General features: G+C 41.8%; 1 protein-coding gene across 4 annotated transcripts in view; it reads right to left on the minus strand.

The window, feature by feature from the left end:
- DIMT1 (DIM1 rRNA methyltransferase and ribosome maturation factor) overlaps nucleotides 1-25,770 on the minus strand; it is a 624,336-nt gene that overhangs the window by 116,826 nt on the left and 481,740 nt on the right. For all 4 annotated transcript variants that reach the window (XM_044063822.1, XM_044063821.1, XM_044063820.1 and 1 more), the window contains one exon: nucleotides 3,515-3,621. In XM_044063822.1, the coding sequence (XP_043919757.1) occupies nucleotides 3,515-3,621 (107 nt within the window). The remainder of the gene's footprint in view (nucleotides 1-3,514; nucleotides 3,622-25,770) is intronic.

A 25,770-nucleotide genomic window follows, 5' to 3' on the forward strand; every position in this document is an offset into this window, starting at 1 on the left:
GTACCACAGGGTTCAGTCCTGGGTCCTCTCCTGTTTGGTATCTACTTCTCTGAAGTACAGGCTAATACAGAAGGTCTTTGGCTAACGAAGTTCGCAGATGACTGCAAACTAGGAGCCATAATCGAAACTCCTAACGATGTGAAAATCCTACAAAAGGGCCTCACTCAAACAGATGCCTGGTGTCAAAGCCATGGCCTCAAGCTCAATGCCAAAAAGTGGATTGTCATTCCGTTTGGTAAAAACTCTGTACCCATGAACTACAACACAGGCGGTATTATACTTAACACCGAAAGTGTGATAAGAGACCTTGGGACACAGGTGGACAGTAGTCTCTCCTTTGGTAATCACATCACCACAGTAGTCAGGAAATCCTTCTACGTGGCACAACTCATCACAAAAGGTTTCTCATCCAGAAAAAAAAGAGGTCATTGTTCCCCTCTACTAATCACTCATTAGACCCATTATAGAGTACAACGCCCCTGTTGTTATGTACCTCACAAGACATCTACAACAACTGGAAAGGCTGCAGAAATACCTCACAAAGAGGATTACCGGCCTCAAACAGATGCCCTACGCAGACAGTCTCAAAAAACTCCAGCTTTACTCCGTCGCATATTGCCTACTCAAAGGTGATCTCTGCCTAACATACAAAGCTATTTCAAACCCAGAACTGTTGGACATGCTCCACTTAAAGAAATCCCAATCCCTCCAAGCTGCACGCTCTAGGGACCTAAACCTTGTCACCACAATAAACAGAACATGCCGGAGGGATAGATTCCTGTCCCAGAGACTTCCCAATCTCTGGAATAAGCTACCTATCTATATCAAACAAAGCTCCTCATTAGCACTCTCCAAGAAAAATCTTGATGATTGGATGGGAAATAGGAAATTCACCCCAGGGATCACCTCTGTGGCTTTGCTCGACAGTGGCACAGGAAAATACTTTTCTTGGGTGGCAAAAGCCAGGGTACCTTTTTGGCTGGGCTTGTATAGGCCCTAGGGTAGATAGCCTAGTACCTACCTATGAACCTAAGGGAAGCCTAAATGAAAGGCCCATGCTGGTTGAGTTTTTAATTGAATCTAGAACAGAAACTGCTGTTAAAAAGGATACTTATGGAGGCATATAAAATATTGTACAATAACTATAGGAATCAATCAGAGGAGGTCAGAAAGGATTCGGAAGAGAGATTAGATATGCAATGCACAAAAACAATGGGAGCACATATGTATGCAGCAAAGTCTAGAAGATTTAGGATTTTTGCCTGGAAGTGTTTAAATACTTTTATACCCAGAGTAGACTCCTAATAATTTTTCCTCAGGTAGATGGCAAATTCTGGAGGTGTAATGGGGAAGAAAGAGGTAACTGGGAACATATGCTCTGGGAGTGTAATGAGCTGGCAGACTTTAAAAATTCCCTACAGAGTACTCAGTCAGGAACAATGGGCAAGCAAACGAGTGTAACTAAGGAAATTATGTTTTGAGCTGGGATACAGGATCTGAACTGCCTACACATAAGTAAGGCCTTAAGTTTAACTTTGATGGCTGCCAAAAAAGCAATTACTAGAAAATGGAAATTAATGTCTAAACCATATTAAAAATAGTGAATATAGTAACAGAGATAAAAGACGGGATCTTTAGAAAAGGATAGGAGCAAATTATATACAAAAAATGGAAATTGTGGGAACAATACATGCAGAAAAATGGGATGAATGATGTTTAAGAGAAGACAGGAACTGAATAATTTGTGTAATGTTGCCTAGATTATAGGATATAAACAATACATGTGACATATAACATCTGTAAATGTGAACTTGTTATGGTTTGATTACTTTTACATAAATGTAAGTTTGCCTATGCTATAAGTGATAATTCAACAAAGGTGTTTAAAAAAAAAGACAAATCCCAATAGTTTTCAAGCAGCACCTTTCAAAACCAGCATTTATCAAAAGCTATTTATTTGTTTAGTTATTAGTTTACTGAATAAATGGGTGATTCAATATGAGCTAACTTTTAGCTACAGCCTGGAAACTGGGCACTGTACAACAGCAAAAGAAGAAAATCACAAATATAGAACAGATATGAAACATAAATAAAATAAATGAAACTGTAATTATATGCAAATAATAGTAATAGGGGTCTATATTAATAGAATGAAACAACGAAAGAGTGAATGCTCTTTCTTCGACACGTAAAACCCGAAGTCTGAAAACAGTGAAGTTGAGGAATAGCGATTTTTTTCCCAGGGAAAGAAATCACTGTTCCAAAAAAAAAGAAAAAAAAAAATTATAAAGACAAAATAAAATGGGGGTGGGGCTGTGTGTGTGTGTGTGCTTCCCTGGGGGAAAAAATTGCTGTTCCGTAACTTCACTGTTTTCAGACTTTGGATTTTACGTGTCGACGAAAGAGCATTCGCTCATTAGCGATTTGCTCTTCTAATATAGACCCTAGTAATAAGCACAAAGATTCTACCTCTACTTAGAAAACGGAATAAGCCAAATGCTGAAAACTGAGTTTTCAATGTAGAGTAAAACAGAAATTTTTAGAAATCACAGAACTAGGTGAAAAATATGGAAAACTAAACTTAATATTTCAGTCATTTAGAAAGTTAAATTTATAGAAAGAGTTTTATTTGAGGTTTACAGCCCTGAAGTCACTGAAAACTAAACTACTGATCCCAGCCTTTTAAAATTACAGAACATCCCATCATGGATACCTGCACAGAAGGAAAAGAAAATTGCGTTTCCCTGTGAATGTTGTAATATACAAATCTGAGAGTGTGTTAATGGTGGTGCAGATGCTACCTTTCTTGCACAAATAATGATTTTGATTGTGCATTTTCGATCATGTGTACTCTCTGGTTTTTGATCATTCATTTGGGTGGAACTGGTATGCTTGTCTTTTTTCCCTTTTTATTTATTTATTTTTGCAACTCAGGATCCATAAAGTTCAATCAGGCATCAATGAACGTATAAATAATTTACCATACCAATTTAGAACAGTAACAGCTGTTTTTATAAGTAGCAATAATTCTACAGTGGTAACATGAACCTAGAATTCACTCTCAAGAGCAGGTGACACTGATGGCCTCATGGTTAAATTTCACTGATTACAATCTGATAACGTGTGCAATCTGTTATAGGAACAGTGAGACCTGAACAGGGCTCAAATTTAAGTGATCTTAAGTCTGGTTTCATGGTCCTTATTTTGTGGGTGCTCTTAGATTGGTGACATTCCCATGATGAATCATCTGATATGGCATCCATCAAATCTCCCATCTTTGACATTAGGATGTTGGTCAGATGGCAGCATTGTTGAAAATCATTTTCCCCCCTTAGTGACAATTATCTCCATAATTTCAACCTTCTTCTGAAATATGAAAGACGAAATCCAACACAAAACACAAGTGTGAAGATCACCACCACTGTAGCATGCTTCTTTTTAAATTTGATACCACAGGATTATACAGTGTGCTGCAGTTCTGAGAACTGACAATCAAAACCACACATATACTCACTTCATGAAATCATCTATATCCATTGAGCGAGCTCTGTTTTCACTAAAGCCAGAATCTTGTAGAACTTTCATGATCTTTTCAGATATGTTAAAGTCTTCTGGTATAGGCTGTCAAAAGAACATTTACGATTACAGAAGAAAATGAAAAATATTAATTTTGACTGAAAAGCTACTGTTTCTAAAAGTGCAATAGGAGCTAATGTACTACCTGATGGCACACCATTTTTACAAAGTTCCAGTCATACAAACCCACCTCATATGGAATATTTACTTCAACTTCAGAGACAAGAGCATTGAGGAAATGTATCTGCTGATTCAAGCTTTCACCTTCTAAAAACATTAGCAGCAATACAAACAAAGGAAGACAGATCTGCTATGAAAGCACTTCCCTTCTGGATGAAAATATAATCACATAGAAAATTATGTACAGGTAAGAAGTAGCACTTACCTAGAAGAGGATGAAGTGTAACAAAACCAGAAACTCTCAAAAAAGGATGCGACTACAATACAACCATTCTTATACAACAACAACAGTTCACTTTACTGCATCACTGAATATATTTGCACAAGGCAAAAACAGAAAGTCCTGACTAAGATATAGGGAACTTGGGTTCGATTACTGGCTCAGGCATAACAGATCCTGGCTGGGAATAACAAGCATGCCCATCCTGGGGGAGAAGAGTGCATATTTGAACACTCCTCAAGGTCTACTCCAGCTGGGTGCTGGAGATGCACAGGATGGCATTGTCCTTAAAGGGATGGAGGACACTGAGTCACTGCACAGAAAGGACAATACTCCGCACATTTTCATCACGTGTCCAAAAAGTTAGGGCTTAAAGAAAAATACTCCACAGCAAGCAATATAATGCTACAGTAGGAGGCGCAACCTCCTAACCAGCCCTGAGCATGGACTGAAGTAAATCTGGGGGAAGAAAGGAGTGTCTGGTAGACTCTGTGGGTGACGAGAAGCCTTGGAGCGGCTGATGTTCAGCTGTGAAAAGCCAACCCCCCCCCCCCCCAAAAAAAATAAAGAAACAAAACAAGAGGACATATTTGCATATGACTTCTCTTTTTGGTCAGGGACTATGCAAGCTCATATAATCTTGTACACACTATGTACAGAATATTTGGTAGGTATCACATGAAGAAGCATAGTCAAAAGTTAAAGGTTACTTAAAAAAAGATAATAAATGAAAACTGAAGTTATGTATCATGTGCAGGTTCGGACTTACCAGAAATGCATGGCTCTGACATAAATCACAGCAAAATAAAACTATTGCCACAATACAGAAAAAAAAATGACTAAATGATGGCATCTGCCCAAGACAGTCCATGTGTAGAGAATAAATAGATGACTGCCCACAGATTCACACAATTTTTCTGTATTTTATTTTGTCCTCGTTTGCCACTGATCAAGCTATTGCTCTGAAAGGGCCAATCCATCCCTCCATTCTGGGGATTCTATCTAAGCTGAGGTGAGAAGTGTCTGAGAAGGAAGGTATCATTCAGGCAGCCATGAGGGTGCTTTGTGTATTGAAGCAATGAGAGCATTTTAGTGGCATCAGCAGGAATGTGTGAATGACATCACTTTGTTGGTCCACAATACCCTCCCTCTGTAAGTGCGAGCTTCTGCACACTTGTTTAAAAGGATACAACCTATCAGTGCTTGGTGAGACTAAGTCCTACCCCTGTGCATTGCAGACATTCCTCTGAGGTTCAGTGGGCAGTGTGTGTGTATGGCTGGTTCCACCTCTCTCTTCCCCTAGAATGTGTCCACCCATCCTTCTGCCAGTGCCAACAAGCACCCAAAGCAGCTAGTTGAACAAGTCACCTGGGCTGTAAAGTCAACATTTTATTCCTCTGCACTATCAGTGCTGGCAAGATTCACATCATTCTGCTAAAGTTGCAACTAAAGTTACAGAATAACAGAACCTCTGTTGTAGTAGTGATCTTTCTTCCCAGATACTTTCCATAAGTGTGGAGCTCTCCTGCCCAAATGCAAGGAGGTCTCAGACTAAGATGTGGTTCCAGTTACATGAAACATCTACGTAACTAGTGCAAACTTATTCATGATCTTGCAGAAAGCTTTTAACAGAGCAGAATATAACTTTGAACATCTAAAGGCTCAAAATTACAGATCCAAAATGACAAATTATATCAAAGCACTCCATTTTGGACAGAGCAGAGTAATATTCTACCATAAGCATACTACAGTTTAGTGTGTTAGTGAAAACACAGGGTCACACACAACATATAATGTGCAAAAGAAAGCACAACTGTCTTAGGAATTTACTATAAATGTAGTTGCTAGAGTATATCTAGTCTTGCAATGATGACATTTGGGATTCCAACCTTCAATGAGCCCACCAGCTGGCTATACCTGTATGCACGCAGCATGACTGCCTGTTTACCTTCCATAGCTCTACCTTCACTCTGTTTGCCAACACCATTTTTAGAGCTTTCTTGGACTGTCTAAAGCATGAAGATTCTGAGCATTAGTGAACTTGGGGGAGTCATCTACATGGAGCAAAGACTGAAACACAAGCCCAAATCCACTTCCCCAGGACCTAGGTGAGTCCAACGGATGGAGGATACTTGAAAAGAGGCAGAAGGAAGGCATGATATAAGGCAACTCTGGTACCATCCCCAACTCCACAATGCCAAAAGGATAGTGGGGGTTGTCGGTGAGAAATAAGAAGTGCAAATGTTAACATAATCTAACATATGCAATTATGGTAAGCTCCTAACAGAACTGTACAATGCTCAATATATTAAGCACTATCACAGTGATGACACCTGGGAAGACTCCTAGAGTTCATGGTCCAGTGGCTGGCTGGCCCTGCTCTGGCTATGAAGATGGAAGACCCTGAAGGATAGTCCAGCAAAGATATTCCTCACCCTGGATGCAAAGCCCAAGTTACAGTGTCTCGAGGAAGGTATGGTTGGATAACCAAGTAGCTGCTTCCAAAGTAGCCTAAGTGTTTGCATCCCTGACAAAGGCCATGGTGGCTGCAGTGGCTATAGCTGAAAGGGCCTTGACAATGCCATAACAGTTCTGTCAAAAAAGGAATAACAAAATGAGATACAAAGGGGCTAGCCATTTAGATAATCAATGTTTGTTTACAGGTTTCCCTCTTCATGCTCTTTGCAAATGAGGCATACAGCTGGTCTGACTTTCTCATCAATTAAGTCCAGTCTAAGTAAAACCTCAGGTGCTTGCTTATTCATATGCAAAGAAAGCAATATTTTGATCTGAGGATTTGGGAGGCAAATACCCTGATTTAGGGGCAGTTCTGGTATGACTGTGGGCATGAAACTGCTGACATTGTGACTCTGTCCTTCTGAAAAATCAAAAATGGTTATTTGCATGATAGCCTGCTATTCAAAATTATTACAGCACATGTAACAGCAATCAAGAAGGCAGTCTTCCACGAAAGATATCTGCAGGAGAAAGCAGCTAGTTCAAAGGGTGTCAATGTAAGCTCTATTAAAGACATATGTGAGGTATCATAATGGAACAACATCTCCTTTTTGGTGGTCTAAGGTTATACAATCTTGTCAGGAATTGCTTAAATGGTAGCTCTGAGTAGAAGGGGGACTCACTGGTAGGCAAGCAGAAATGGCTGACAGACGTATCTTTAGAAATAAATGAGAAAGTCTTGTTCTGTAAAAGTTGGGCAAGTATGACGAGAAATCTCGGACCTTGCCCTACTAGAGATTCTTCACATCAGCAAGTCTAACTCCTCTCCAAGCCAGTGTCATGAAGACCTCTAAGAAGGATCAGTCAGCTAGGAGGGGCCAAGCAGGGAGTAAAAGGAGCCCTCTCGGTCCTACAGTCCTGCAGACAGGGCAGTAAGAAAGAAGAGATGGCATCCAAAGGAGGGGAAGGAATGCATGAAGAGTGATCAGTAGGACATCTACCATTATGGCAAGTTCTTACACAACTGTAATATGGCCTGACTGACATCACTGTTGCAGTACTCCAAACAGATGGGTGGTTCTCAGATCTCAAGGGAACAGAAGGGAGGATGGTTAATATAGAGAGAACTTGTCCAAGAGTCTAGAGAGAACTGACCAAGCAAAGACAACTCTGGGTCTAGAAAAGGCATACATTTTGTAATGTTTAGTGAAAATGTATACGTAAGACCAGGTGGCAGCTTCCAGTATTGTGTTGGCATCAACCACTTTGTAAAAGGCCCATGAGGATGCCACTGCCTTGGTAGAATGAGCTTAAGGGCAGTTGGGCAAGGATTTGCACAGAGATCCAGCTTGCAATGGTTTGTCTAGATACTGGCTAGCCAAATTTGGAGTTCATGCAAGAGACATACAGTTAGTCTGACCTATGAAGAGATTCAGTTTTAGCCAAATAAAATATCAGCTGTCTGCCTACATCTAGGGAGTGCAGGAGTCTTTCCCCATTCTGTGGGTTGGGAAAGAAAGTAGGCAGGTGGCTGGTTTGGGTGAGGGATATCTCATTCTCCATCTTAGTCATAAAGAAGGGGTTAACCCTCAGGGACACCCTGTCCTTGTATAAAAATAAGAAAGAGTGGAATGGCCATGAGTTATTGAAATTCTGAGACTCTCCTAGCACAAGTAAGTGCTAGTAGCAAGATAGTTTTCTATGTGCAGAATTTGAGATTTGCTGAAGCTGTTGGTTCAAACAATGGGAGTGCAATCTTTTCCAGTATGAAGTTGAGGTCCCAAGGAGAGGCATGGCTTCTTTGGGGGTCTTAGTCACAGTACCCTTTTTATGAACTGTTTAACCTATTACACGGACATAAGAGGTCACTACATCTTTCTAAACATTCTGGAAAATATTAAGATACAACCAAACACCCTAATACTGGGTGATTTCAACTACCCTGCCATTAACTAGGAAAACTACTCGGGTACCAACACCTTTTCCCTGCAGTTCTTGGAATTCATAAATAGGTTCATAGGTTCATACTAGGCTATCTGCCCTAGGGCATTTATAAGCCTAGCCAGAGTGTGTTTGGCTTTCGTCACCCATTTTAAATTAATTTTGCTATGCCCTTTTTTTGAGGTTAATATACTGTGCCTCTGTCTAACAGTGACACAGAAGTGATATCCGGGGTAAACATATGATCCCCCATCCACTCATCAAGATTCCTCTTGAAGAGAGTCAATGAGGGACTCTGCCTAACCTGGACTGGGATTTTATTCTAGAGTGAAGGGAGCCTCTGGGTTATAAATCTGTCCCTCCAGCATGTCCTATTTATTTCAGTGCTGAGGTTCAAGTCTCTCGAGCACGTAGCTCGATGGGATTTGGATTTTCTGAGGTGCAGCATGTCCATTAATTCCGGGTTGGACATGGCTTTATACGTCAGGCACAGATCGCCTCTGAGCAGGCGGTATGCCACTGAGTAGAGCTGGAGTTTCTTTAACCGGGCAGCATATGGCATCTGTTTGAGCCCTTTGATCCTCTTGGTGAGGTACTTTTGGGGTCTTTCCAGTTGCTGCAGGTGTCTGGTAAGGTACATCCCAAAAGGGGCATTGTACTCAATTATGGGCCTGATGAGGGATGAGTACAGAGGCACGATGACCTCCCCTGATCTAGATGTGAATCCCTTCATGATTAGGTGGGCTATATAAAATGTTTTTTAACCACTTTGGCCACGTGGTTGTCAAATGAGAGATTGCTATCAACTTGGGTCCCCAGGTCCCTAATTACTTCTTCTGTACTTAATAGATTACCACTTATGTGGTAATTTGTGGGCACTTTGTTTTTGCCAAAGGGGATGACTATACACTTTTTGGCGTTTAGCTTGAGGCCATGGCTCTGGCACCAGTTGTCTGTTTCTATGAGGCCCTTTTGGAGGATGCTTGTGTCGGCTAGGGAGTCGATTATGGCGCCCAGTTTGCAGTCATCTGCGAACTTGGTCAGCCACAGTCCTTCCATGTTGGCCTGTAACTCTGAGAAATATATACCGAACAAGAGAGGTCCCAGGACTGAGCCTTGTGGGATGCCACTTGTAACTGGTTTGGAGTCTGACATGGCTCCAGCAATTCTAACCATGTGGGTTCTGTCCTTGAGCCAGTTTGCAACCCATCTAGTGACACAGGGGTTTATATTTAAGCTGGTGAGCTTATCTATAATGCCCGAGTGGGGTATTGTATCGAAGGCTTTTGCGAGGTCCTGGTAGGCCGTGTGGACCACCTTCCCCTCGTCAATGGCCTTGGTGACTGTTTCAAAGAAATCGGACAGGTTTAAGAGGCAGGATCTGCCCTTAACAAAGCCGAACTGGGTAGGATCCAGTGTCTGTAGGTCCCCAATATCTTTATTTATAAGGTCCATGATGATCCTTTCCATAGCTTTGCAGACCAAGTTAGTCAGGCTTATGGGGCGATAGTTTCCAGGATCCGTTGAGGCACCAACTTTGTGGACAGGGACCACCATTGCTGTACGCCACTCTTTGGGTACATATCCTGTAGTAAGGCTGAGATTGAACAGTAGTTTTATGTTTGGGTTTAGCTCTTCTTGGAGTTCATGTAGGACGCAGCCCGGGACACCGTCTGGTCCCATTGATGCTGTGTTTTTTGCTTTGGAGAGGGTGGCTCTTACCTGAGCATCTGAAATGTCAGGGGGGCAGCACTCTGCTGGGATAGATATTTGCCCTTTTGGTGGGGAGAGGGGGGAGAAGTTTGCACTGAATCTGTCAGCTAGGATGTTGGCAATGTCTGTGGGTTCAGTGTATTTTTTTGTCATTTTGGACTAATTCTGAGCATATCTGGGAATTCCCACCCAGGTTCCTAACATAACTAAAGAAAGCCTTGTGATTATCCTTAGTGTCCTGTGCAATTTTTCTCTCGAAGCTGGCCTTAGACGATTTTATGAGTGCCCGTAGTTTTTTGCTAATACTGATCAGAGATGCCTTCCCTTTTTGGGATTTTGCTCTATCATGTAGTAGCTTCCTCCTTCTATTGTATAGTTTGTTTATGACTGGGGTCCACCAGACAGGATGTCTGCCTTTGGAGGATTGGGTCTTGGTTTTATTTGGGATTGCATGAACCATGCATTCCTGAAGGTGTTCATAGAATGCGTTTATAAAGGATTCTACGGTCTGGGCTGTATTTTCCACAGGCCCGGGGGCTTTGAAGGATTGCACCTCAGTTTTGAGGAGTGTGAAATTTGCTTTAGAGTTTTTTCACTGTGGTTTTCTGGGCAGGGGGTGGGGTCGGGATGTGAATATCCAGTGAGATTAGTTTATGGTCTGATCTTACCAGTGAGGGATACACTTCTGGTCTGGAGCATAGAGTCCCCATGTTGGTGATGATCAGGTCCGGTATGTTTTCCCTTCTTGTGGGAGTGGTAATCAAGTTGTTCCATAGCATTTGAGTTTATAAATTCTAGGAACCTTTGGGCTAGGGTGTTGGAGCTAGAGTAATGCTCCCAGTCTATGTTTGGGTAGTTGAAGTCGCCCAATATAATGGTGTTTGGAGAGACCTTCATATTTTCCAGTGTTCTCAGGAAGGCCGAGTGGAGTTCCTGGGTTTGGGAGGGTGGTCTGTAGCAGGCTATAAACTGGAAGGCAGTTTTACCCACTGTTAGTTGCACATGGATAGTCTCTGATGCTTCGTGCTGTGCCACCAACCTGGAGGTGTGGGTATCTTTGACGAATATTGATACTCCCCTCCTTTTGTGGTTCGGTCCAAGTTTTGGGGCGAAAAGCATGGTATGAGGTATAACCTGGTAGTGCTGGGGTGCTCTCGGGAGCCTTGAACCAGGTTTCTGTTACTGCACAGATATCGATGTTCTCCATGCTAAGGAGAGTTTCGAGTGCATGCATCTTGAGGTTTAGACTTCTGGCATTGAGTAGCATTACTCTCAGTTTCTTATCCCTTGTGATACCTATGGAGGTGGGTTTGTCTTTTGAGCCTTGCCTAAAAAGGCACTATGGGGTAGCAAGAGCCTTTGCCAATATCCGAAGCCCAAGGGTGATAGGTGCAAGCCGTCCCTAGCGAAGCATCGTGGCTTGTCGAGCATGTCATCCCAGGCTGACAGGCATTGGATCCCCTTTGAATGACACCAGTACTTAAGCCAATTGTTGAAATTGATCATCTTGTCTTCATATTGTGGCATCATTCTTGGTGAGGGTAAGATGCTACTCAAGGTCAGGGTCATACCGGCCTGGGCTACATGCTCAGAGAGCTCCTCTATGTCTCTTTTCATGTAGTCCAGGGAGGTACATCTCAGATCATTCACACCAGCATGGACAATGACTGAGTCATATTTGTACTTGCCTTGGAGTGACCTGAGTGCTTGTGTTATGTGGTGGATCCTAGCGCCCGACAGGCAGCTCACCGTGACCTTCTCCTTGTTCAGCCTGGTGAGCGGGACGTCAGTGTGCCTGACGATAGAGTCACCTATTACAAGTGTACAGGGTGTGTTGTTTAGCCTTAAGGGCTGTGACTGTTCGGCACACTGGCTTTGTGAGCTACGTGTTGCACGTGTTTTGTTTTGGGGTAGCGGTTGCTTGGGAGGTCTCTGCTGCATAGGCAGATTTTTATTTAGAGGCTCTGAGTATGTTTTTGTGTGTTTGGTTTGCTGTCGTGGTAGGTCTATGTGAGACTGGAATTGTAGTGAGTGTGGTTTCCTTTTCCTCCTGACTGGTTATACCAGTACTGAGTTGAGAGAGCTTAGCCTCCAGTTTGGCTATATGGTTGCATCTCTCACAAGTGCTGGAATTTGTTGGGAGAAGGAGAGGGTTGTCTGTGTACATGAGGCAGTTGTAACATTGCCTCAAGATTCCCAAATTCACCAGCTGGACTGGAGAGGAGATTGACAACTGACTTTTGGACATGCTAGAATAGTACTGGGAATTCCTTTATAACTGAAAAAAAGGGCCAATGGGGAACAAGGTACTCAAGGGGAGTTTGTGAGGGTGTAGTGCTTTTAATTTTTTAGTGCTGACTTATATAATTGCTTTAGTGAGCAAGTGCCAGGTAACTTAAATGCAATGTGCTACAGGTAACTTAAATGCAAAAACGACAAACAGTAACTTTCATTCAAGTGAAACAAGGAAATAAGTACAGTAAGCAATGCAGACATTACTTTGGATCCACAGAAGTGCTGAAAAGCCGCATTTTAGGTGGAATTAGTGTTTCAGGGAAATAAGCAAATAAACAACAAGCATTCAAACAAAGCTAGATTCAGCAAGCCTGGATCTAGTCTATGCTACAGCAAACAAGGTGTACCAATTTCAGTAAGAAACAGTTCAAATATGCAGGCACTATAAGCCTTTAACCAGAAATTCCCAGCTCAGAAGGGCAGAGTCCAGCCTCTCCTCCCACAAGAGTGCAGACCACAAACCTTCTTAATGTAAAATAACTGGCCTGAAGCCCAAGTGCTTAAACCAGAACTAATACACTTTTAGAATAACAGACACTGAGCCCTCAATCAGCAGTTCCCAACTTAGAAGGATGTAAGCTACCTGTCCTGCCACCACAGTGCAGGCCACAAACCTTCCTAATGTAAAACAACTGGTCTGAAGCCCAAGTGCTTAATCCAAAAGACTTAGAATGATAGCTACACTTTAATCAAGTTACTACCAAGCAGTAATAAATACCACTGAATACTTTAAAGAATGCCTGGATTAGTGCTCAAGTTATACAAACAAAGTTAGATTCAGCAGGCCTGGATCTAGTCTATGCTATTCAGCAGGCCTGGATCTAGTCTATGCTGCAGTAAACAAGGTGTACCAATTTCAGTAAGAAGCAGTTCAAATATGCAGGCACTATAAGCCTTTAACCAGAAATTCCCAGCTCAGAAGGGCAGAGTCCAGCCTCTCCTCCCACAAGAGTGCAGACCACGAACCCTCTTAATGTAAAATAACTGGCCTGAAGCCCAAGTGCTTAAACCAGAATTAATACACTTTTAGAATAACAGACACTGAGCCCTCAATCAGCAGTTCCCAACTTAGAAGGATGTAAGCTACCTGTCCTGCCACCACAGTGCAGGCCACAAACCTTCCTAATGTAAAACAACTGGTCTGAAGCCCAAGTGCTTAATCCAAAAGACTTAGAATGATAGCTACACTTTAATCAAGTTACTACCAAGCAGTAATAAATACAATTGAATACTTTAAAGAATGCCTGTATTAGTGCTCAAGTTATACAAACAAAGCTAAGTGTATTAATTCTGGTTAAAGCACTCTGGTTAAAGTGCTTAGTTATACTTTAAGGTTATTGAGCTCCAATGTCGTTCAGTTGTTTGCATTTACAATTGTACTGAGTTTTAAATATTTTTGCTAGAATTACAACCTGAAAGATCTGGATGTGTGCATCACACAGCAGGGTATCTCTTTACTGCATAACACATTGTAGACTGCTGTAGAGCGTGGTCTTTTGCTACCTATTACAGTGCTTTTGTTTTCCTTCTACCTTCAACATTCATTGTTCATCTCCTTTTTATCTGTTAGACTCCATCTGTGTTTAACTGATTCTTCTTTCTGTTAATGTGTTCTAACACCTCATCCTTTGCTAGTTCTTGTTCTCAGACACTACCATACTGCTACTATCTACATGCTAGCTTAAAACCTGATTGCTCTCACATTGAGCTGATAACTATGGTAAGTTCACTATTCTTTTCCTTTCAGCTTGCCTACTGTAGGGTGTACTAGTCCTCTCCTGTTGTGGTTACCTGCCCAGTGGACTGCCCTCCATTGAACTGCCACCAGTAGAGCGGAATACCGGTTTCTCCACGAAACTCTGTACAGCATCTTGAATAAGACTTGCTACATGTATGTTCCTACTAGTGCTACTATCTAATCAGTATTTACTGTCTGTACGAATTCTGGGGACATTTAGTTGTAAGGATAGGGCTCTGCCTCGTGTCCGCCAGCAGCTTAACATAACCAATACTTCCCTTTCATCTCCGCCTACCTTGTTACCCTTGCCCGTTTTCATTAGCTTGATATCTTAGGTAGTAATTACATCCTAAGGCCACTAGATGGCAGCATAAGTCTGCTTTTCTTCCAATTTGGTATTCCCGCCCTTAAGAGAAGCAACCTCGGCGAAACTTACTATACAGTTTCTAGTACTTACCCCACGTAGTGCTACCTTGTCCCGTCCTGAGGCTTTCTCCCTAGCTCTGTTTTCCCTCACCTAGTAAAGTTAGACCTAGAAGGGAACATATACCTCCATCTCTCTGCTTATATCTTCCTGTAGTTGTATGTATAATATATGTTTTTGACCCTCCTGCCCTCCCTTCATTTACCCCCTTTTGTGGTAATGCTCAGGAATCCATTATTGTATTAGCTCAGTCTGTACACTCCAACTTCCCTCCAAGTCTCTCTGACCCACCTCACAAACAAGCTGATTGTTTTTTTGTGCAACTTACCTTTCCTTGCTCTACCCGCTCCGTTCGCCCTGCAGGCTCACTCCGCTCCCCTACCCTACCCCCAATTCCCACCCACCCCCAGTGGCCCTACACTTATACGTGTATAACCCATCCCACTACTATTTCCACCAATAACATCTCAGCCTTAATTAGCCCCACCCTATTACCTCTCTATCTCCACACCCGAGCCCAATGCTACATCAACCTATAAGATAACAAGATTAATTAGCTTTACCCTACTATTTCCCTATCCACTGGTCATCCTATTCCTGTTTCCTTGACCACACCTTCACTTACTATGTATAACCCAAGCATTTCCAAATATAACATCCTTCTCTACTCCATCCTACTCCTAAATACTCTTCTCATTTCCTACTCCCTTACCTTCTATGAAAATAGAAAGCTTACTCTTTCCCATCTAACAGCAAAACAAACACCCATTATGAATACACCCCACTATCTCACTGCAACATTACCTCATCTTCTTCATACCTTAAACCTCAATACCACAGAGCAACACATATCAAGTTTTTTCAACTTGTGAAGCCTTTGCCATTACTTTCCAAACTTTGCAAACATACCTATAGTCACCAACAACTTTTATTCATTTATGGCGACATTCACCCCAATCCAGGCCCAAATACCAATTACCCTACTATCCCCTCAATTAAACAAGCAACTTATTCTAGTCTTCCCTCCAGTCCCATTTCTCTTCAGATAGCCCACCTTAATATTCGTAGCCTGAATAATAAAACAACTCAACTCCATGCCCTTCTTGACTTATACTCCGTTGATATCCTTTGCCTAACTGAAACCTGGCTAAAGGCAGACACCAAAGACATTGACATAATACCACCAGGATATAATATCATTAGACTTGACCGTAATATCAAAAAGGGTGGAGGGGTAGCAGCAATTTACAAAACTGAACTACTGGTTACCCTACTAGATACCAAACCTCCCTCACTATGCAATAGTGAAATCTTAATAACCAAATTATAAATGAATACAAATAAATCCATCTATATAATTTGCTGTTACATCCCACCAGGTAATAACATTAACACCCTTGAAAACCTTCTTAGCTGGCTCTCAACCTCCTTCCCTCAGGAAACTATACTACTAGGAGACTTTAATATTGACTGGAATTCTTGTATTTCCCAAATACCCTCTTCACATATAAATCTCTATGGCTTTCATCAACTGATTACCGTCCCTACAAGAATAGACAAAACCAGCTCTAAACAGAGCATCCTGGACTGGATACTAGTTAATTGCAACCCCATGACCTATACCACAGGAACACTACCGGATAATATTAATGACCATTTAATCACTTTCATCAACAGACTAAAGAGCCCTATAGCCAATAATATACAACTCAGAACTACCAGGAACAAAACAAATTTCAAACAAGCCAACTTCCAACTAGAACTCAAAGCTTGTAATTGGTCTCCTCTAAAATATTTACCTCTTGATGAGGCTGTTTCATACTTCAACAACAAATTCCTACAAATTCTCAACCTCCATGCCCCCAAAAGACTAATAAAAACCAAAGCTAAGACTGCTCCCTGGTTATCTAAAGAAACCAAACAAAAAATGCTACTTAGAAATAGGACTTGGAACAAATGGAGATCTACCAAAAACCCAGCTGACCACATAATCTTTAAACAACTTAGAAACGAAACAAAGAAACTAATATTCCAAGATAAAAAAATTACTATTGGGAATTCCAACGCTCTCAACATCAAAATCCTCAAAAATTCTGGGCGGGTATCAACAAACTTCTTCACCCTGGCCATTCCAAAACACCAACTCCCTCTAACCTCACTCAAACTACACCCAAACAAATTGCTGACACTTTCAACTCATTTTTCTTAGACACTGTCACTAACCTGGCATCAACTTTATCACCAAAATCCACTCAAGTACCTCACTTCCTTAATGATAAACCCCCCTCTTTCAAATTACAACCTGTCTCGATAGACCTCATCTATACCTTACTTACCAAACTTAAACCATGCACCCCCTCAGCTGACCTCATCCCAGCCGAGTACCTACAAATAGGCGCCAAAGCACTAGCCTTTCCTGTCTCCATTTTAATAAACCGAACTATAACTGAAGAAACTATTCCTACCCTCTGGAAGGTCTCTCACATCATTCCACTTCATAAGGGTGGTAACTCGAAGGAACTCTCTAACTTCCGTCCCATAACTCTTCTTTCTCCACTAGCTAAAATCATGGAAAAATGTGTTCATAGGCAATTACTTGATCATCTCCTCCAAAACATTCTTCTAGCAGACTGCCAACATGGCTTTAGACCTCATCACAGTACCACCACTGCTCTATTGTCATTCACTGACAATATTAATAAAAATCGGAACAACAACTTACTTTCCTCAGCTCTATTTTTAGACCTCTCAAAGGCCTTTGATATGGTTAACCATCCTCTCTTACTAAACATCCTGCAATCATTTAACTTAAGACTCTCAGACTATCCAGTGGTTTTATTCCTACTTGGATAATAGACAAGCAGTACTTTGGGAAAATCACTTATATTCTCTTCTTCCAATCAAAATAGGAGTACCACAAGGCGCAATACTTGGACCTCACCTTTTTTCCATCTTTATCAACAACCTACATCAGTCCATTCCATACTCCATCTGTATTCAATATGCCGATGACTCTACACTGATATGTTCAGCTTCCTCCCCAACTGAGCTTCAAGTTACTACACAAAAAGTCTTCACAGGAGCCGAAAACTGGTTTCACCAATATTGCCTCTTACTGAACCCCAAAAAGACTAAATTATTACCTTTTACACCTACACAAAAATCATCTTCTTTTACATTTAACATAACTTCTAATAATGGCACTGTAATATCCCCAGAACCCACTACCAAACTCCTTGGGGTCACAATTGACCACAATCTTAACTTTGATTCCCATATTAACTTAACCATCAAGTCAGTCAATAGAAAACTTGGATCACTCTATAGGCTTAAATCCTACCTCACAATCTTAGCCAGAAGCACTATAGCACAAACACACCTACTCTCCACTCTTCTGTATGCCTCACCTATCTTTTCAAACTTATCTAAAGCTAATTACAATAAACTAGCAACAGCATACAATAATATAGCCAGATTTGCAACAAGAACCCCCTTTCAGACCCATCATTGCTCTAATCTTAAATAACTAGGCTGGCTTGAACTTCATAATCAGATTCTACTTAAGCAATTAACCATCACCCACAAAATCTTCTATCAGCCTTCAAATACTACTATACTTAGCTCTCTTATTACACCTTATAAAAACATCTCTTCCTTATGCTCTGCCACCAAGCTTCTAGCAGACTCCTTCAAATCCAACAACAAAGCTAGGAATAGTCGATTTGCCAACTGTATTGCACCTGTCTGGAACAAACGTCCTAGGGAAATTACTGCAATGACCTCATTAAATACTTTCAAGAAGCATCTTATAATCTGGCTAAATTCCCAATGGCTCTGCCCTTGTACTAACCCTGATTAAACTTTTTTTCTCCTTCTCCATCTTCCACACTGTCTAATCTTAACTAACTTTCTTTAGCTCTGTTGTTTTTCCAATTTTACTAATAATGAGAGAGAGTAAAAAAAAAAAAAAAAAAAAAAAAAAAATTATATATATATATATATTTTTTTACATATATATTTCTTTTTTCCTAACAATGTAATTACATGTATATTTTATTATTTTGTATAACAAGCATAATATCTGTTGTCCTTTTGTGGAGCTTTTCTCCCCGGGCCTCTACTGAAAATGGACATGTATCCAGCTAGACTAGCCCGGTCAACAAATGTAAAATAAAATAAATAATAAAATAAATAGATTCAGCAGGCCTGGATCTAGTCTGTGCTACAGCAAACAAGGTGTACCAGTTTCAGTAAGAAGCAGTTCAAATATGCAGGCACTATAAGCCTTTAACCAGAAATTCCCAGCTCAGAAGGGCAGAGTCCAGCCTCTCCTCCCACAAGAGTGCAGACCACGAACCCTCTTAATGTAAAATAACTGGCCTGAAGCCCAAGTGCTTTAACCAGAATTAATACACTTTTAGAATAACAGATACTGAGCCCTCAATCAGCAGTTCCCAACTTAGAAGGATGTAAGCTACCTGTCCTGCCACTACAGTGCAGAAAACAAACCTTCTTAATGTAAAACAACTGGTCTGAAGCCCAAGTGCTTAAACTAAAAGGCTTAGAATGAGTTACACCAAGCAGTAATAAATATAACTGAGTACTTTTAAGATGACGCAAAAGCAAAATAAAGTAGGAAGAAACACAAATACAGTAAAAGCAGATACATTTTTTTTTTTTTTTTTTTGAGTGAGCAGATGAGATGGGCCCAGGAGGAGTATCTAAGTGCAAATTTACAAGAGGGGCGGGCAGTTTCAAAGCCACCAAGATTAACACCAAGACAAAAACAGGGAGGGTGGGTGGGGACCTACTGAAAAAACAGTCAACTTCCAGCTAGATATTGCTCAATGCAACACAAACAAATTACTTTAAATCGTGTATTATTTGATAAAAGTGCAGATAAAAATCTACTTAACTCCACTCATGTAGGTCTCAGTTGGCCAAAGCTCACAGTTTAAACAGAAAACAATTCACTGTACCACTTGTATAAAATTACAACGCCTTGGATCAACTAATACATTGTCCCACCAGGGGCTCCAATATCCTAGACCTAGTCATTACCAACATGGGAGATAGATGCTCCACACCAGTGGTCACCCCCTCATTGGTCAGGTCTGACCATAAGCAAATCATCCTTGACATCCACATCCCACCCCACTCCCCAGTAAGGAAACCTCCGTAAAAAACTTCTCCAAAGTCAACTTCATGCTACTGAAGTCAGAAGTGACAAACTTCATGACACCCATGCAGACGGGATCTGAAAGTTCGGCTACTGAATCCTACACTAAGGCACTGTACAAGCACATCCACTCGTGCATGAATCATGCCATCCCAAATAGAACCAAGATGCTCTCCTCCAAAAAAAGGAAGACAATCTGGTGGTCCCCTGCTATAAGCAAACTATACAACAGAAGGAAGAAACTGTTGCTTAAAAGAGGAAAATCCCAGGATGCAAAAAACTTCCTCACCAGCCTCAGTAAGAAGCTGAAATCCCTCATAAAATCCTCAAAATCTAGTTACGAAAATAAAATTGCCAAAGTTTCCAAAGATAACCACAAGGCATTCTATAGTTATGTCAAGAATCTAAATGGAAATGCTCAGATCTGCTCTGAGCTACAACAGAATGGCATTAAATATACTAATCCCAAGGATATTGCCAATTTCCTGGCAGATCGATTTAGTACCAACTTCACCCCCTTCTTACCCCCTAAAAGGCCCATCTCAATACCAAAATATTGCCAAATTCCGGTAATCACGACCACACAGGTAGAAACTGCACTCTCCAAAGCTAAGAATACAGCATCCATGGGACCAGATGACATCCTGGGCTGTGTACTACATGAACTACAAAATGAAAGTACAGTTGTGTACACTTACCATAAATGTAGATGCCCGAGTGTATTCACTGTTGCAGTCATTACATTTGGGTAATCTGCTTGCAGTCTACCCTCAGTCGCCCTGATTAACAAAGTCTTGGGTCCTGCGTCAGTTGCTGTCCCTTCTTCCATGACGTCAGGTCGTCAGGGGTATAAAACATGCAGATGCATTACATCAGTTTTGCCTGCCCCAGATGTCAGGTGTCCCTCTAACGGGGAGCAATTAAACATAAAAACACAAAGGTATATCTCCAACAAAAAAGCAAATACAGCAAAAAGGCTTTTAAGCACAGTAAAGGAAAGTAGAGGTATAGCCAAAATAAGTTAGGGGCAGGAGGGAGGGTAACCAGGACTGCAATAGTGAACACACTCGAACATCTACATTTATGGTAAGTGTACACAACTGTACTATGTTCTTCGTGTTTCACTGTTGCAGTCATTACATTTGTGTAGATTCCCAAAGCTATGGTTGGGAAGAGGAGTTTATATAGCATTAGGGCCAGCTATAAGGCCCTGCAAGACTGCAGTGGCAAAGCCAGCTATGGATTTAGAGTAAATTGGCAAATGATAATGCTTGGTGAAAGTATGTACAGAACTCCAGGTAGTCCAAGTAGCAGCTTCTAGGATGTCCCTGGTAGGCACGCCTCTGAGAAAGGCTGTAGAAGTAGATGCAGCCCTGGTGGAGTGTGGTCTGATTCCCTGGGGGATAGTTTTTCCACGGTGCTTATAGCACAAATGAATGCAATGGCTTATCTATTTAGAAATGGTTTGTTTTGAAAAAGCCTTCCCCTCTGACCCTGCAGCAAATGTTACCAGCAGTTGTTCAGATTTTTTTTGAGGTTTAGTCCTGTCCAAATAGAATCTAAGTTGTCTGTGCACATCCAAGGAATGCAGAATTCGTTCCCCTTTGTTCTGTGGATTGGGAAAGGAGTTTGGCAAATGAATGGACTGATTAAGAGCCACACTGGATACCACCTTGGGCATGAAGGATGGATTGGTTCTGAGTGACACCCTGTCCGCATGAAATATGATGAAAGGCTCCACTGCCATAAGGGCCTGTAATTCAGATACCCTTCTAGCTGAAGTGATTGCTAAAAGGAAAACTGTTTTCCAAGAAGGAAATTTTAAGTCTGCAGTAGCAGCTGGCTCGAAAGGAGGTACAGTGAGTTTCTCCAATACAAAGTTAAGGTCCCAGGCTGGGGTTGGAGCTCTCCTGGGTGGTCTCAAAATTTTGGCCCCTCTGAGGTACTGCTTGAGTAGTGGATGAGAGAAGAGGGGTGGTTCTGTGTTATAATGAGCTGAAATGGCTGAGGTGTGAATTTTAATGGAGGAAAAAGACAGGCCCTTGTGAAGCATCTCAGTTAAATATTGTAAAATCTGAGGTAAATTAGGTGCTGATGTGCTCATCCCTTGAAATTGGTTCCAGGCATAGAATCTTTTCCATTTTTCAGCATAAGATTTTCTAGTACTAGGCCTCCTTTCTTATAAAATGACATCCATCACAGGTTTGCTAAGGGATGGTAAGGGAGAGTTTAAGTAATTAGCCAGGCTGCAAGGATCAGTGTTGGAAGCTGAGGGTGCAGAATCTGGTTCTCCTGCTGAGACAACAGGGAAGGAGAGTCTGAGGCAGGTACCACGGAGATAACCGTGACACACAGCGCAGGTGGGGCTACAAGTGTTGACGCGGCCAGTCTGGAGCAATCAAAATCATCCTTGGTTTGTCCTGTTTGACTTTTAGTAGTACTTTAGAGAGCAGAGGCAGCGGGGGGCATAGACTGATAGGTTTTTCCAGCTGAAGAACAGAACATCCACTTTCCAGGCTTGTTTGTGGGAAGTCCTTGTGCAAAATTTGTCCAGTTGGTAGTTCTGGGGGGAGGCAAACAGGTCTATATATCTGGGCTCCCGCATTCGTTTGTCAACATGTTGAAAATCCTTAGTTCCAGTTTCCACTCGTGTGGGTCCATGAGGTTTCTGCTTATTCTGTCTGCCAGTGTATTTAATTTTCCTGGCAGGAAATGAGCTTATAGGTGCACTTGGTAGCTCAAGGCTGTGTTCCACAATGCCATGGCTAGTCTGTAGAGGGGGTAAGAATGTGTACCCCCCCCCGCTTGTTTATGTACCACACGACCGTGGTGTTGTCCGTCTTTACCATTAGTTGTCCTGGAAGAATGTAGTCCTTGAAGGCTGTCGGAGCATTCTGAACAGCTAACATTTCTTTTTGATTGATATGCAGGTGCATTTGACTTGGGTTTCACTTGCCCTGAATGCACTTCCCTGCCAGGTGAGCCCCCCATGTATAGTCTGATGAATCTGTTGTTAGGATATGGGTGGCAGAGGGTGGTGTGAAAGGTAGTCCTTTGTTTTGGTGGCAGTCCTCTGCCAATCAAAGGAACTCTAGGTGTAGGCAAGGTATGATAGGAATCATTGTTTCTAGGCTGTGAGAATGTTGACTCCAGGGGCTTTTTAGATACCACTGTAGTTTCCTCATATGCAGTCTTGCATATGGAATTAGAAGAATGCAGGAAACCATGAACCCCAAGGCTTGCAGTATTTGTCTTGCAGATAGCAGGGTTTTTGTGGCCACTTATTTGAAGTAGGTTGTCAAATGAATTTGCTTTTCTGGCATGAGGTAAGCCATCTGGGAAGTTGTATTCAAGCTTGCTCCCAGAAATGTAATTTGTTGACAGGGTACCAGTTGTGATTTCTTTTCGTTTATGGTGTACCCCAGACAAGTTAGAACCCTTTTTACAAATGTCAGATGATTCAAAAGTATGTCCTGGCTTTCTGCCTGAATTAGACAATCGTCCAGGTATGGGTATATTTGAATACTTACTTGTCTGAAAAATGCAATAACTGGAGCTAGGCACTTTGTGAATACCCTGGGCACAGTAGATAAGCCAAAGGGCAGTGCAGAGAACTGATAGTGTGTGTAGCCTGCTTTGAAGCATAGGTATCTTCTGCAAGATTCCCTGATAGGGATGTGCAGGTATGCTTCTTTTAAATCTTAGTGTTGCCAACCAGGCGTCTTTGCCTAGCATAGGAAGTAATTGGTTGAAAGTCAGCATCTTGAATTTTGGAATCTCCAGGAAGGTGTTTAGAATAGACAGGTCCAGGATTGGACGCCATGATTTCTCTTTTCTGGGTACCAGGAAAAGTCTGCAGTAGAAACCTTGTCCCTTTTCCTCTTCTGGTACCAGCTGAATAGCCCCCATGTTTAAGAAAGAAAGTACTTGCTTTTGAGCCTCTGCCCACTGATTTGGGGGTAGGTCTGGCCACCCACTTGGCATTGGTAACGTGTGGAAATGAAACCTGTATCCCTGGGACACTATATTTAAAACCCATTTGTCCTGGGTAATGAGTTCCCAGTTCTTTGCATGAAGAGCAATCTTTCCCCCCAAAGGGGCAGTCAGAAGATAAGTGCTTGGAAATTTCAAAAGGAAGTCATTGAGACAGTTTACCATAGGGGGGTGCCTTGTTATTCCCAGACTTGGAAGTGGAGGCCCCTCACTGCTTAGTTCTGTGAGTCCCCTAGGACTGAAACCTGGGGTTTTTGCTGTGTCTGGGTTTGGCTTGAGAAGACCTGGAAGGGACTGGAAAGGACCAATTCTTAGAGGGCCAGTGCCTACTAAATCTAGGAGGCTGAACTTGTAAAAAATCTTTTAACAGTTTGCATAGATTTAGCTTTATCTTCCATCTTTTTAAGAACTTCTTCAGCCTTGTTGCCAAACAGGCAGTCCTGATTTAAAGGAGCATCCAACAATTTAGCTTTAACATGATCAGGCAAAGATTGCTCCTTAAGCCAAGCATGCCTTCTAAGCAGAGACCCAGTAACAGCAGCTCTGCAAGAGGCCTCTAAAGAATCAAAACCTCATTGCAAAGTGTGTTTTCCAACTTGTTCAGCAGAATGCATTAAATCTTGTAAGTCTTTATTTTCCACAGTCAGGAATCAACATCATTTTCCGTTTAAGCAGTCCAATAACATGTTGATGATATTTTAACATATGAAAGGGTCTATATTAGAACAGTGAACATTTAAAATGTTGAGTGTTCTAATATCAAACCCTACCAATCGAAAATACTAAACATCGAACATTCAGAACAGCAAATTTTTTCCTAGGGAAAATATCTGCCGTTCAAAAACACATACACACAACACAAGCACACCAAACAAACAGCAATCCACACACACACACACACACACACACACACACACACCTAAACTCTTATACCTAACCCTACACTAAACTATACACACACCACTAAATATCAACTTACCTTAACCCAAACCCTAAGGTCTGTCACCATTGCACACTCACCTCACCCGCACCCTAACTCACCTACCCTCACGTCCACACAATTGCACACTTACCTGACTTGCACCCTAACCCGGCCCTAACCCTCACGTCCACACAATCGCACATACCTAACCAGTGCCCTAACCCTAACTCACCTATCCCGCCCTAACCCTCACGTCCACACAATTGCACACATACCTAACCTGCACCCTAACCCTAACTAACCTAACCCACACTCAATCGCACACTTACCCGAACCTGACCCGTAACTTTCCACCAGAGCACTGAAAATACCGAAGCAACAGAAACGGACAACCGAATTCTTTCCCTAGGAAAACATTTGGTTTTCTGTTTGTTCGATATTTTCAGCGTTCGCTGAAAATGGGTCGATATTAGAACACTCGACATTATAAATGATCAGTGGTCTAATATAGACCCATATGAAATTCGCAGTTTAAAGCTCTAATTGCCAGAGTTGCTGAAGTATAAACCTTTTTTCCCCAACTATCCAGCACCCCAGAGTCTCTATCAGAAGGGGTACGATTTTTAGCAGTAGAAGCCTTAATGCCCTTGGGCCCCTATGAAATAGTCTCTGGATCTGTAATAGGATTTTTGAAAAGGAACTTGTGGGACTCTGGGATCCTGTAGTATCTTTCAGATTTACTGGGAGCAGGAGGCAGGGAATCAGGGGCCAAACTGGATTCAGAGAAAGCATCATCAACAATGTCTAGTACAGGAGGAACAGCCCAAGGCCTATACTGAGGTAGGAGAAGGAAATCCCTAAGCCTCTTTTTTGAACCAGAAAATTCCTGGCTTTCCCAGTGAAAATGCTCCCTTAGAGTATGTAAGGTTTCCCCAAAAGAAAAATCCTCAGGAGGAGAAGCAGAGGGAATAGAGTCCTCTGAATCAGAATCCTCATAAGTAGGTAAGGACAAATCCAGGTCATCAGAAGAGTCAGAAAAAACAGAATCCTGATCAGAAGATTCATAATCAAGCTTAGCCCTAGGCCTCTTAGAGGGGGGAGGGTTGGCTAACCCTGATTAGAGTTATTAGAT

Source organism: Protopterus annectens, chromosome 2.part2 (genome assembly GCF_019279795.1).
Source record: "Protopterus annectens isolate FY-2018-M chromosome 2.part2, PAN1.0, whole genome shotgun sequence".
In the NCBI taxonomy this organism is placed as follows: domain Eukaryota; kingdom Metazoa; phylum Chordata; order Ceratodontiformes; family Protopteridae; genus Protopterus; species Protopterus annectens.